This window comes from Folsomia candida, unplaced genomic scaffold (genome assembly GCF_002217175.1).
Source record: "Folsomia candida strain VU population unplaced genomic scaffold, ASM221717v1 Fcan01_Sc015, whole genome shotgun sequence".
Lineage (NCBI taxonomy): Eukaryota > Metazoa > Arthropoda > Collembola > Entomobryomorpha > Isotomidae > Folsomia > Folsomia candida.
The window spans coordinates 1961289-1974934 of NW_019091207.1; the positions used below are offsets into that span (position 1 = coordinate 1961289).

General features: G+C 38.0%; 1 protein-coding gene across 2 annotated transcripts in view; it reads right to left on the minus strand.

Annotated features, from left to right (window-relative positions):
• LOC110856165 (protein spitz) overlaps positions 1 to 9851 on the minus strand; it is a 63001-nt gene extending 53150 nt beyond the window's left edge. The window contains exons 1-2 of one of the 2 annotated variants that reach the window (XM_035856923.1): positions 9193 to 9851; positions 5673 to 6279 (exon numbers count right to left, since the gene is read on the minus strand). In XM_035856923.1, the coding sequence (XP_035712816.1) occupies positions 5673 to 6279; positions 9193 to 9198 (613 nt within the window). In that variant the 5' untranslated portion in view covers positions 9199 to 9851. Of the gene's footprint in view, positions 1 to 5672; positions 6280 to 8753 lie in introns of both variants that reach the window. The other variant, XM_022104622.2, reaches the window with a different exon arrangement.
• Positions 9852 to 13646: the final 3795 nt, after the last annotated feature.

Sequence of the window (13646 nt, forward strand, 5' to 3'; positions counted from 1 at the left end):
ACTACGAACATGATGATATAGCTAAATACGTATAAAGTTATGTACATACTGAACGTAAATTTTTACATGCATGTAAAACCAACAGGCTGGCATATGTATGTCCACGGTTAGAAATCTGGTATAATCAGACAGACATTGACTTGTTGGTAGTAAAATTGCTACCACATGGTATTAAAATTATACCGGTCTGTAGAAAAATTCGTACAGCTTCAATACCGAGCTATTACTACACGGTATTACTTAATACTTGCTAGAGTCATACATGAATACCGCTTGGTATTATTTTACCACTGGATTTCGAAGAGTGTAGAAAACCATAAAACAAAGCATACATTTATTGTGGAAACAAGAGAGAATTAGAGTTTTACGTGATTTAACCAGGTTGGCGTTGGACATGATAAATCGGGAGGATGGAGGAGGACGACACATCACAATCAAGTCAAGAGTACGTATACCGGATAAGCCCATTTTGCATTAAAAAACAGATTGCACCAAACCTCAACCTTTCCTCGTCTGACTAAACTAATCTTCAAATAAAGATAAGAAGAGTGCTGCTTCACCGTGTTGTACTCATCCATACGAACGTATAACAAGACACAATCTGGCTGGAATGATTACTCGCATATCCTCCTTTCCTACCTACCTACCTACGTTTACGTTTCACCTTTCCAACTTTTTTATCATTTCCGAACTCAGCCAACACATGAACACACACACCCCATAAATATGCCACACACAAGAAATGAACACCAACCAAACCAACGAAACGAAACCGTCAAAAGGGAAGCACAATCTATGTAATACGTACAGCGAAAAAGACAGCAGCTTGATGTGGTTGTAGGCATATCATTTGTAAGTCAGGGTCCGGATGAGTATCTTTTTTTAAAAAACAACCAGAAATCTATGATTGAAATGGAGAAGACGAAAAAACGATCCAGAAATAAATACCGCGGACAGAGGGACAATGTCCCCACGGTTATTCGATGTCCCCATCATATCCCCATCTTATATAAACCCCTCCCTCCCCTATCCTAAAATTTTAGTGTCCCCACAGCTTCCGCGGCCACTGATGATAAATACCTATCCATCTACGCAAGGTGAGTTAGTACTGCTAAAAAGATAAATAATGAACGCATGTACTACATAGAAAAATGAGCACATTCATACATATTACTTTGCGCTGGTTACTTATGTATGTATCCTTCCTTAGTTTGGCTGGAAGTTGGTGACGCGGAGTGGTTTCCGGTATGTCACATTCGTTCAGTCACTTAACTTATCCGTATTCTAACCAAATGTCTCATATTCATCGGAAGGAAGTGACGGATGGTCGACCTCCCTCTCTTCACGTTGATTTCGCCAACTGTATTTATCTACTAACTGACTAACTAGATAACTTCAAAATGTAGGACTTTGAGGAAAATACGATTTAACTAATTAGTAATTAGCAATTTTTTAACTTTATAAATATTCAAATGCTCATTTCTCCTGAACAAATCTAGAAATAAGTTCGCTTGCTTATTCAGTTTATTGTTCTTAATAACTGAGCAAAAAAAATGCTGCATGATGAATGTCCGTCAAGAAAAAACGGCATTCTTTACCGAAGAAAGTTACCAATTCATCACACTCAATCCTCCCATGCATCATCTTCATCAAGTGGGTTTATTATATTGTACATACATAAGTATTGCATTGTAAAACATAAGTGCTATGTACTCCAAAAGTACAAACAAACACGGTCGTCGTCTCGTGCTTGACCAAGTATATTAAAGCCAATCGAATACTTCCGCATCCGTTTCTTGCGTTTCTTCGTTTCTTCGCATATCCAACCAACCACGTTGACATTCCCCATCATCAAATAAAACTATAAAGAACTGAGAACTGATTCCCTATAAAACACAATCTGTCACAATTTTACGATACCTTAATAACTCTGCACTGCACACTTTTTTTTACCACCACCGACCAAAGAAAGTCGAAAGGAATGTCGGTCTTCGAGTCATGATTCTTCCATGTCCATGGCTAATTTAAAGTACAACGAACTTCCCGGATAGCTTTTTTGTCCAGTCTGGACTGGACTCCGTTTGATCTAGATTTACCTGCTTAGTTAGCCAGCCAGCCCTCCCGTGCATATTTATGTATTTGCATACATGCGTATGAATGAGACACGGAATCAAAGAAAGTACAAGATTCAGATTTATACTCGAAATAGAACGACTACCCGTTTCTTTGCTTAACTACTACCAAGTCGGGAGAATTTACCATGTTTGATTACCACTCCGAGTGGTGGTGGTGGTCTGGTCGTTGTAATCATAAATATAAAACCGCAATTTGCACATTGAAAGAAAAACGTGCACAATATTGTTACCTGCTTTTTCTTACCGGGTATGTATGTAATCCCGACACACACGCGGTCATTATTACACTTCGAATGATCCTTATTTATACTACACCAGTCTTTTATAATTATGTCGACTACTAACAATGGAGGTCTCCCAGCGTATGATTTCCGATTTTGAACAAATTAGTGTCAATGGATGACCAATTTAATTAGTATGAAATTTTCAAAAGACACGATCTCCCAATGGGCACGTTTGGCAGAGATATTTGCATCCAAAGAGGAGAAAGTGCGCTTTAAAATCGACAAATTTTACACTTTCCAGCTTTACTGCGCGCTTTCTCCTCTTTGGATACAAATATCTCTGCCAAACGTGCCCATTGGGAGATCGTGTCTTTTGAAAATTTCATACTAATTAAATTTGTCATCCATTGACACTAATTTGCTCTAAATCTCAGAGCATCCGCTGGGAGACCTCCATTCTTACTTTTACTACTATTCCTAGTACCAAAACCTTCCTGGAAAAAGTGCTCTCCAAATTTTTCTCACTTGGTCAACTTCAACTTCAAAAAACTCTTCCAAAGAAAGCAACCACACCACCACCACCCATTTCGGAAGTACTTTTAACATACACACACACAAAATCCGTACATATGCATGAGAGGATAAATGCTCATTGATTTTTTCCCTTGTGCACCCAAGCTTACACACACGCGGACAACTAGGAAGTAGGAAACCGGACGAGGAATTACCTTACATTACAACTTTCTCCAGCCCCACATTAAATTTCTCCAGAGTTGCCCTCCTCACAAAAAGTGGAGCATACTCACTCCCAGTTTATTAAAAGGAAATGCCGTGAGAAGTTGATTCACATGCAATTTTTCGATAATTTTTCTACCCTGGACGTCTCATAAAAAGTTTACTGATAAACCTCACCGTCCGCCATTCTCAAAAAGCGGTGAATGAGATCGTGCATGCATGCATGCTTGGCAAGGCAATCAACAGAAGCATCAGAGATCGGCCCACTGCGTAGGGAAAATCAAGAAGCTTGCACTTAGCACCGGACGAAATCACAATGTTTATTTCCTCCTCGTCACACGAAGTTTACGGACAAAGTGCTCTTTCTTTTTCGAGGGGAGAGTATGTACAAATTTCTAATATTTTCTATAAGCCGACTACATATTTTCTCCTTTATTGGCATCCCCGTAAGTATGGTCATTGTCTAATTTGAGGGTAATTGCTGCAACAACACGGACAAATTCCAATAATGCAATAATATTGGTCAATATTAACAATTCGGTTACACGCATATGCAAATCGGCTAGCGTCACAAGATCAAAAGTCAACTAGTTGATTGATTGATTTATTAATTGGGAAAAAAACCCTTTCAGCCAATACAGTAACATACTAATTATTACGATTTATTTATCTACACGACAAAGTTTAAACGCCACCACCAAACTGCTAAAAAATGAACAATTAACTGTTGTTTTATCTCATCCGTGTTGAGTCTCAGTCTACTTATAGAATTTGGAGCCAGGTTTTGTTGAAACTTTAAATTACTAGAAGGTACATAAAAATGCAGGCAAGACGCACGCACGAGGTATGCGGCCAGCCAGCCTTTCAGGATGTCTGAAGAACACCACGAGAGTATGAAAATATAGGAACCACATTATTATTGATACGTACATACGCACCATTGGGGTCGGTTCGGTCAGCCTAAAAAGCACTCCTGCTTCCAGAGAGAGCATTAACTTACACCAGGTTTTATAAACACACCAGGTGAGGCAAGATGCTTTATTAAGGTAGCAATAAGACAACAGAAGGTAAATACATAAGAATTTCAAGGAATAAGTATGTATTTTATCTGATTTTATACTTGTTCTTCTTCTTCCTTAAACAAGTTATTCAAGATCGAATAAGAGCATATTGCTAGTTGTAAATAAATACAACTTAACAAACGCTTCACCTGGACTCGCTAACTAATTGCAAGTATCAAACTATTACCTCATATGTCACAATAATATGTCTCACTAAACTAAAGAGAACTATTCTTTTTTACGTGGATGTACACACGGACACAAATAAATTGGTCCTGATCTGAATTCCTGATTACTGCGGATTGGATATTAAACGCATTTGTACTCTCCTTCACGGCTAATGATGATGGGTCCAATTCCGTTTTAAATAGCTTATGAAGAGGGTATATACATAAACTAGTATCTCTTACCCTCTTAATGCCCACCAATATGCATCTAATACATATTAAGGCACCCGAAATTAGGCCAATCCAATACCTGTCTACTTAAATTTCTTGCCTTCTACATATATACCTCGTTAATTCAAGTTCAGCTTACTTGGTTTCCATTGACCAGGTCCATTCATGCCGTAAAAATCCTTTTATTTCCGTATCATTCTATAATTCTAATAACCTTTTCTGGATGTGGATGATGTAGGTACGTTTCATTTAAACTAGACAGTAAGGGCGCAAGAAATGACAACCGATCATACCGCATATAAGATGATATCGCCCCAAAAACCAACCCTCCATGTGTACAAACACATATTCCTATTTATCTATATGACGACCACGTCATTCCAAAAAGTAAAATAAAATTCTCTCCTCCTCGCTGACGGCATGATTATTATATTTTTCCCAGTTTTTGGGCAAATATAGAGAAATTATATGTTCCGTTGAATCCCACTGGACACAAGAGGAGGAGGAAGTAAATTACGGGGGGTAAGTACATATGCATTGTCGGGTGGTTTGGTCACATCGTATCGCATTTCATAGAACGGCAAAGTCAAACCCGATATGATTAAAGTTTAGGTGTGGACTGGACTAGTTCAAAGGAGGACGGATGGAAAAAGTAAGATATGTACGGATTCAGGGATTCTATGTATTCATTCATTTTGTGACCTTACCATAATTGCCATGCATCAATAACAATCAGTCCCATTTTACCACGAAACAAAATCTAACCATCCATGCTCGCCTCAATATTAAACAATTCAACATGATATCAACATCACAGAGGACAAATCGATCCATAAAAACCAATGATTATGGTTTAGTATTCAATTCGATTTCGCAAAAATTGAAAAACAGGACTGTACCTAAATATGTACATAATACATAATTTTAATGTCACAAGAACAATAATAAAAGCAGAAAATTCCGGTACTTTTCCTATGCAATTTCCCGATAAATAGTTAAATTGTGCAAAAATTGAAATTCCTTGAAAAACAATAATTAAACCAGAAAATTCCGGTAAACCCCAAGTTCTCCCACGTATGCAGTTTTCGGATAAATAGTCAAATTATTTATGCACATTACCTGAAAGTAGAAGCCTCAAACGGCCCACAAAGTCATCCTTCCATCTCGTCACAATAGCAGCAAGGCTTCTTCTTGATTGGGTTATCTCAGTCAGTGTATTTGCTCCCGTTGTCATCCTGCCTCCCAATAAAGTATCACAGTTCGAGTTCGCTAATGTCTCCACACCACCACCACCATTACGATCGTCATCATTATTATTATCCAAGCAATTAGCCCCACAACACTCAAACCCTAAGTGGTCCTGCTCTCTCGCAGGAATAATTGGACTGTGAGGAGAAGTCTGCATATTGATCAGCTTTAAATTGTTCTCGTTTAAGGTGCTTTCTGTTCCAGGGGCAGAAACTGGATGATCCGTTCTCGAGGGGGTTCGTATTTTAAAGGTGCCACTCACAAATGAATAGTAATGTCCCCCACAATCACGCTCTAATAAGTCTGTAGGGCAATTAGTACAATTACGCAGTCGGTCGTGATGATACCGGCATTGATTCAATGTTTTAATTATCGCGACGTCTTCAGGCAGACTAAATTTTCCCGAGGTTTCGTTGTCACTCAGAGTGCGGCGATGTTTGTAGGGGTGATTTCGCTTGTACAGCTCCATCGTGGTGCACTGGATTAGAAAGGATCAAACAAAATGAGAGCACGGATCAAATATGGAATACGCATTACTGCAAGGGCCAATCTTTAATTAATAAGGCATCTTTATGAGATTCCATTAGAACAATAAACTAGGCAGGGTTTGCTGCATTACTTTTATTGCAAAGGAAGGCATGAAATAAATGCAGGGTGCAAGAAACTGGGAGAAAGTGCAAGAAATATGCGCCATCTAACCACGGAATAGCGTCGGGGCGTAGTTTCTTGCGCTTTGCATTTCTTGCAGGTCAAAATTCCTGCAAAAAAACACTTTCTCCCAATTTCTTGCTTTTTGCAGGTAAAATAGTTGCAAAAAAACACTTTCTCCCAATTTCTTGCGTTTTGCAGGTAAAAATAGTTCCAAAAACCCACTTTCTCCTAGTAATTTCTTGCGTTTTGCAGGTAAAAATCCCTGCAAAAAACCACATTCTCCCAACTGGTTAATTGCACCCGAAACACTATAAACCATATTTCACCAAATTATACCTAGTGTGCAATAATGGGATGCATTATGTCATGGGCAATTCCCCCAGCACGCTATATGGACGGATTACATACCTAGTAAGCTCTTGGTTTCTTAATTTTTGACCAAGTGAAATCCGAGGTCGAGCCAGCCAGAAATTTCCTATTTGTCAGGCTCAATTATGTCGTGTGCATTCTGTTCTATTATCTAACAAGTAAAAGTGACCAATCTATCACATCACCACCGCAGAAAGGTTTTCCTAACTGGTCACTTAGCAGTTATGCAATATTCTCGCGATTTTTTTCTCCAGCAGGTGGGATAATCCATAGGTTGTTGTGTAATCTACTTACACAAACGTGCGATAAACCTCTTACCCAAATTGAAGAAAATCTTTCTAGCAGCGTGTATGCATAGTAAATACATAGTCTCACCAACCGTATTGATTACCAACTAATAATTCATACTACACGCAAACTTCATTCATAAGTTGAACTAGGTACATAGCAATCGGTTAGTTAACAGGGAACGAAATGAAAGTAAAACTTTCACACCCACTCTTTTTTTACATACATGTCAGTCAGGTCGTCCCACACTGTGCATGTATCCGGACAAAAAAGAAACATACCTATATGTAAATAAGTTAGTGTTATAAATAGTGGCGGATTTGGCCTTAAAAAAGTGACAAAGCGAAAATATTTTCCTCCATTTTTTTTTTAGAAATGTTTCTTTCTTTCCTTCCTAAATTAAGTAATCTTAGTTTTCCTAGGATGCGCAAAGTTGTTTTTGCTTATTTACACACACAAATACATAAGCTGGCACTTTCAGTGACCGCGGAAAGTTGTGGGGACATGTGGGGACGTTAACATTGTAGGAAAGAGGTTTGTGCAGATGATGGGGACACCGAATAACCCTGGGGACATTGTCCCTTTGTTCCCCACCCTTCCGCGGCCACTGCACTCTTCTACGGGGAAACAAATGATTTAAAACTTTATGTACGTACATTTTCCGTATTTTCGAAGGATTTGGATTTTAATGTGTTTTACGTGAAGACGGATTTTTTTGTCACCGTCAACCTTAAGAAAACAGCATTAAATTCAGCTTCTGTCTAGTTCATTGTCTCTTTTTCCTAGGCAAGCTCAATTTATCCAAGTCGGTGCACAGGCAATGATTTTGATACAGTGCACAAACAATGGCACATTCTCTGTAGACGGAATTTCTTGAAAAAATATAGAAAAAAATCCTCTCCTAAAAGCAATTCTGGAACAATTCATGACCAGTATTTCTTCCATAATATTTACCAAAGTTCCAAAATTTTCAACCTCACCGAGTAAGTAATCTTATAGGTAGTTACTTTAAAATCCCATTAAATCAACTCGTAATGATTTGTTATTGTTGGTGAACCATCGCTCATCGCGTTAAATATTAAAATCACGTCTCTTCTTCGCCCCAAAGTTGCAATTAGTACACGCATTCTTCCCATTTTAACTTTCCAGAAGAATATCTAACTCCACAAAAATCAAGGATTTTATCCATATTCACCTCTTTCTTAACAAATTACTCAAATACAATACCAAACTTTACCGGTAAGTATCTAACTAAATGAAAAAATCACACAAAAGTATGCTCACTTTTTTTGCCACAGCCATTTAAAAGCGTGCCAGTTGCAGTGCAGGGTACATAAATACACACTTTTTTCTCAACGCAACAACAATGATGAATGAACTCTTTGTGGCCATTATTAAAAAAGTCTCAAGTTTTTTTTCCCTTCTCGTAAAGTTCCATCCATCCATTGTTTTCCAATAAATTCATTCATCCCAAAACTTTCCAATCAAACACAGATGAACAAAAAGCAAAAATAAAAATAAAAAACCAGAGATGAAGCTTCTTCACCCCATTATTTTAAAGATGCGATATTAATAAAAACGTTTTTCATACTACGTTTTCCACATCGTTACAAAAAAATCAAACCTCAATGACTTCCTACTTACCGGTATTAGTAGAAAAGGTGGTGCAGGATCCATGCGAACAATGCTTACTGATTATTTCCTATTTTTTCAATGATGTCACTCAAACACGCTTAAAATATCCACCTTTCTTCTTCTCATACTACTTCAACATTATCGTTTTTAAAAGTTACATCAGTTCCTTTACAAAGTTATGAATTTACACGAACTGTTCCCTTTTATAACTTTACTCTTCCTTTTAAGAACACGTTGACAACGTGGTTAAAGAAAAACGTTATTCAAATAAGTATAACGACGTCTTCAACGATTATTTGCAAAGTGTGCGCAAATTGAGGTCACATTACATTAAATTCATCTCACACGTAGTCAGACGTCTCTTAGTTGCTGGTGGATGTAATTTGAATCTAGAATTTCTGATTACTAATTCACTAAAGGATTATATTATAAGTCATATTACACTTACATACATAGAGATTCATATACGGCGTGTATGGCAGGCAGACGTGTTTTTTTCTGCTAGCCGACCACAATGAGAGATGATGTCTGTCTTAAACCATACGAATACTACTATTCGCACTCACTCTTCATCTTCATATAAAGTTTTTTTTCTTAGCCACTACTTAAGACAGATGCGCGATTATTATTATTCTTCTATATCTGAGAGAGAAGTGAGCGTGCAGAATGTTTTTAGCAAACAAAAGTGCAACAACATACACATTCACACACACCTTCTTCTTATTCAATGAACTTTTGAATCCTCATTCGTGCTGGTTGCGTACATGCCGATGCACAATATGTAAGTACATGATTTTCAAAATCTGTCTCATCCACCACCCCTTTTGACACTTGTACTTATCTACTTATACAGATATTCACTTCTTACTCACCCAGAGTTTCGTACCACTTTTCGTATCTCACAAATTTCTCAAAAAAAACTTGTCCTCGGGGGTCACTTGATTACTTCGAAAAATTCTGGGGACGGATCTTTTTTGCTGTGCAGTGCTTACTAAAAAAGCTGTCGTTGTAAGGTGAATACCGCATTTAGCTTGGCGAAATCACCTCCTTTTAATAAGAACTGTGTGTAAGAGCGAGAGAGAACGGCTCGATGTGCACCGTAAGGAAACTAAGAACGGACTGTCGGAGAGCTTAGGAAAAAGGTAAAACAGACTCTTCAAATTCAGTCAGTCAGTAGTTTCGTTACGTTACGTACGGGAATTCATTCCCTGTGTTGTGTGTGCATTCATTGCATGCAGTCTCATCGTAGCTTTTAAGCAGGCAGCTCGTAGCTCTTAAAACGTAACCCCACAATGCAACGCGCAACGCTCGCTTAAAACGGTCTGGATGGATTGTGGCAATGTACCAAGCAAAGTTTGGTGTATTGTTAATAATATGAGAAATATCTCTACAAGGTAAACCCGGTCTGGTTTCGGTCTAGTCTTAATATGGTTCACTCACTCACATTTACCAGCAGTTATGTAGCTTAACTTAACAGAAGCTGCTACGAATGCTGCTCCTGGCAAATCAACCCTCAATACTTTTCGACATAAGACCAACTGTTTAAAAGCTGCAGCAAGATGCGATGCACTAAATGCAGTGGTTTATTAGGTGCATGTACATATTATACATACCTTTCTCCACCATTCGTTCGTTCGTGGGAGGAAGCCAAACGAACCACAATTTTGTAAGGAATCCCAAAATTTTAAACCAAACTCCATCTAAAAATGTGAACGGAAGGAAACTATTTCCATCTTTTGTTACATTGCAAGATGTGCATCGTGATGCGGCACAGTGGCCGCGGAAGGTGTGTGGGGGGGGGACATTAACATTGTAGGATTGTAGGGGAGGGAGGGGTTTATATAAGATGGGGAGATCGAATAACAAGGGGGGCATTGTCCCCACACTTCCGCGGCCACTGATGCAGCAGCCGAAAAGTGCACCAGTTCATGATCTCTCATGTAAAAAAGTAAATAGCATAACACAACAAAACTCTAATAACGTGTACGCCGTGTTATTGGATATCAGTCAGTCAGTTGTCTTCTCTTCTCTGTAACTGGTTCGGTTCAGTAGATTTTTAATAAGTAGTAAAGAACAAGGGCAAAGAGTTGTGTGTAATGAAAAAAACATTCAGCTTTGGAAATGAAAATAAAATGAAAACAAGGAGAAGGTGATGATGCTATAATGTGATATGTGATACTCATAAGTTGTTCGGAGTGTACATATATTGGACATAGTTAAATGATTCTTAGGATTTTATAGCCAGTCATAAATGCTCATCATATTTGTCATTTTCCATCAAAATTGTGCATTTATTTGCATACTTTTCAGTTCAAATGGTACAATTTTGTTAACGTCAAGATTTATTATGTACGTAACATAATTTACTATCAATTACAAGAAATATGACCACAAGGGAGTCGAACATTAAAAACCATAACCTTAAAAAACTCGTAACCTTTCACCTTAATCTAAGAAAAATTCGCCAAGAAGTAAAAATAAATTAAAAATAGGACACCTCCTCCAATTCTTTTCCAGGATTAATTATGTGTACCCCAAATTTCCCCCCAAAACGGCCAGCGAGATTCGTTGTTGGCGTACAAACCTGACAGCCACGATATATCTTAAACAGATACAGTGGCGGCGGAAGCTGGGGGACAAGGAGCCATTCCCCCTCCCCCCAGAAATTCATAAAAATCATGTTAATAACCCCCTCCTCACAATGTTAATGCCCCCCCAACTTCTGCCCCCACTGAACACACATCTACCTACCTTACGTGATACACAACGGCTTTCCCCACTTATGAGAACTCACACGAGAGAAAGTTGGCTAAATGGATGTGATGCATGGAAATCTCAATTTTCATTCCTTCTCCTCTGTCTATACCACTTTTCCATACATACATATGCACAATCAACCCTTTCTATTTGCCATCATATGTACATATAGCAACCACTTTTTTTGAAGAAGGCACAGCCTGTGCTTTTTCCCATCGATACTAAACCGAACAAATGCCCAAAGTTACCTTCACCCAGCACTTATTTGCCTTCCTCTGGGTGACATTGCATGCATGCATCCAGTGGGACATTTACCTTCCAGGACAATTCAATTCTGGACAAGGACAGGAGGATACACACACACTCAATAAATCCTTCCTACTACTACTCCGAGTACTACTTACACACGTACTCACGTTCACGTAAAAACAAGGCCCGATCAATCACATCAATCAATATCCATTAACTTTTCTTCTTTCCCTTCGCGTTTCACGGCACAAAGTCATCCGTACGAACGATAATTGTCTCTCTCCCTCCGGTCAGTCCTTTTTTTTATTCTGCATCCCCGGGATGGTTGATGCGTGATTATAAAATATTGATGACCGCGTAACAGAAAATTTACCCCCTGGGATACAAATGCGTTTTTGCGAAAACAGCGTGGGACAAACGCGGATTATAAAATATTCATAACCAAGTAACAGCAAAATGTCGAACTATTTAAGTGGCAAATTATGTATGAAATACGAAAGTCTTTTTGAGCAAAATTGCACTTTAAACGGGAAATATGCACACGGATTGTAGAGTAATGCTAATAAGTAAAGATGGGTCTTAAAGAGGAAAGTGGTTAGCTGGAATTTGTTGCAATTTCCAAATGCTAATAGTCCCCTGGCTTCAAAATTACTGTGTACATGCAAATATATATTATGATCGTTTATTCGTACATATACAGATACTTTTGATGTTTATTGTGCTAAAAGTATTTCCGAATTGTTCTAGTTTTAAAGGAATTCGATTGTCATTTTATGGAAATGAAGCAATTCCAGGAACCAATTTAGACAATCTATCTATGTATTGATATTACACGTGTATGATATGGATGATTTATCCATCAACGGCACTTTATTTACATTTCCAAGAACTTGTATCCCTGCTTTATTGGAATATCGCATGAACTATATAATACATCGAATAGGTTGAAAATGGGGTCACAAATGGCAAAACATTTTACAAACATAGATATTTTAAATTGCTGTTATTTTCATGATTGTTACTGCCACATGCCTACATACATATTGTGCCCCATTGTCAAGTCCACTCAAAATAAAAAATAAAATTACTGGATTTTACATACATATGTTGATATGTACATATGCATGTAGATACAGATAAATGCCAAAAGTCGTGCATAAATACAAACGCTCAAACCCACTATTCCGAAACAAAGAGAATATTCCGAGTAAAAAAATTTGGCCCAATTTTCTACAGAAAATTCTGGACGTGGAGCAATTTGTGCAGAAAGCTTTGCAGAATAAAACCAGCAAAAAAATTGTGCAGGATTTAATGTAAAACACAATTATGACATCGAGCTTTTGTCAATTCCTGCATGCAGAATTCGACACACTAATTAATTTCTACTCGGGTATTTTCAATCGTGTGTAATAATGATGAGAAATTTCATTAAAAATGCAGTGATCTAAGGATAAGTGCATATCCTTAAAGTTGAATAATCCACACCTACATATTATATAAATTGTAGTACAAATATAATCATAGATATTCTTTTTATCTTATCAATTGCCGCATCTTTAATATATCCAACCCAACAAGGCTACCCAATCTTTTACACTTTTCGTCTCGTCGTTCGCTCAAGAAGGAATGCATAAACTAAAGAATTGTGGTGACTCCTTCACTGTGCCAACCCCCAACCAACTCCCCCTTCCTCCAGAAACCATTTCTCACAAATTCTAAGCCAGCAGCATTTCAGCAATATCACGGTTCAATTTAAATTGGGAAAAAGAACAAGTGAGTGAGTGAGTGAGCAATGTAAAGCAAATCAAAATTACGACAAAAAGCAAGTCAGTCTGGCCACGCATTGCTGCCCAAGTGTCAAAATTACACTGGGAACAGCAAGGATTACAGTAAGGT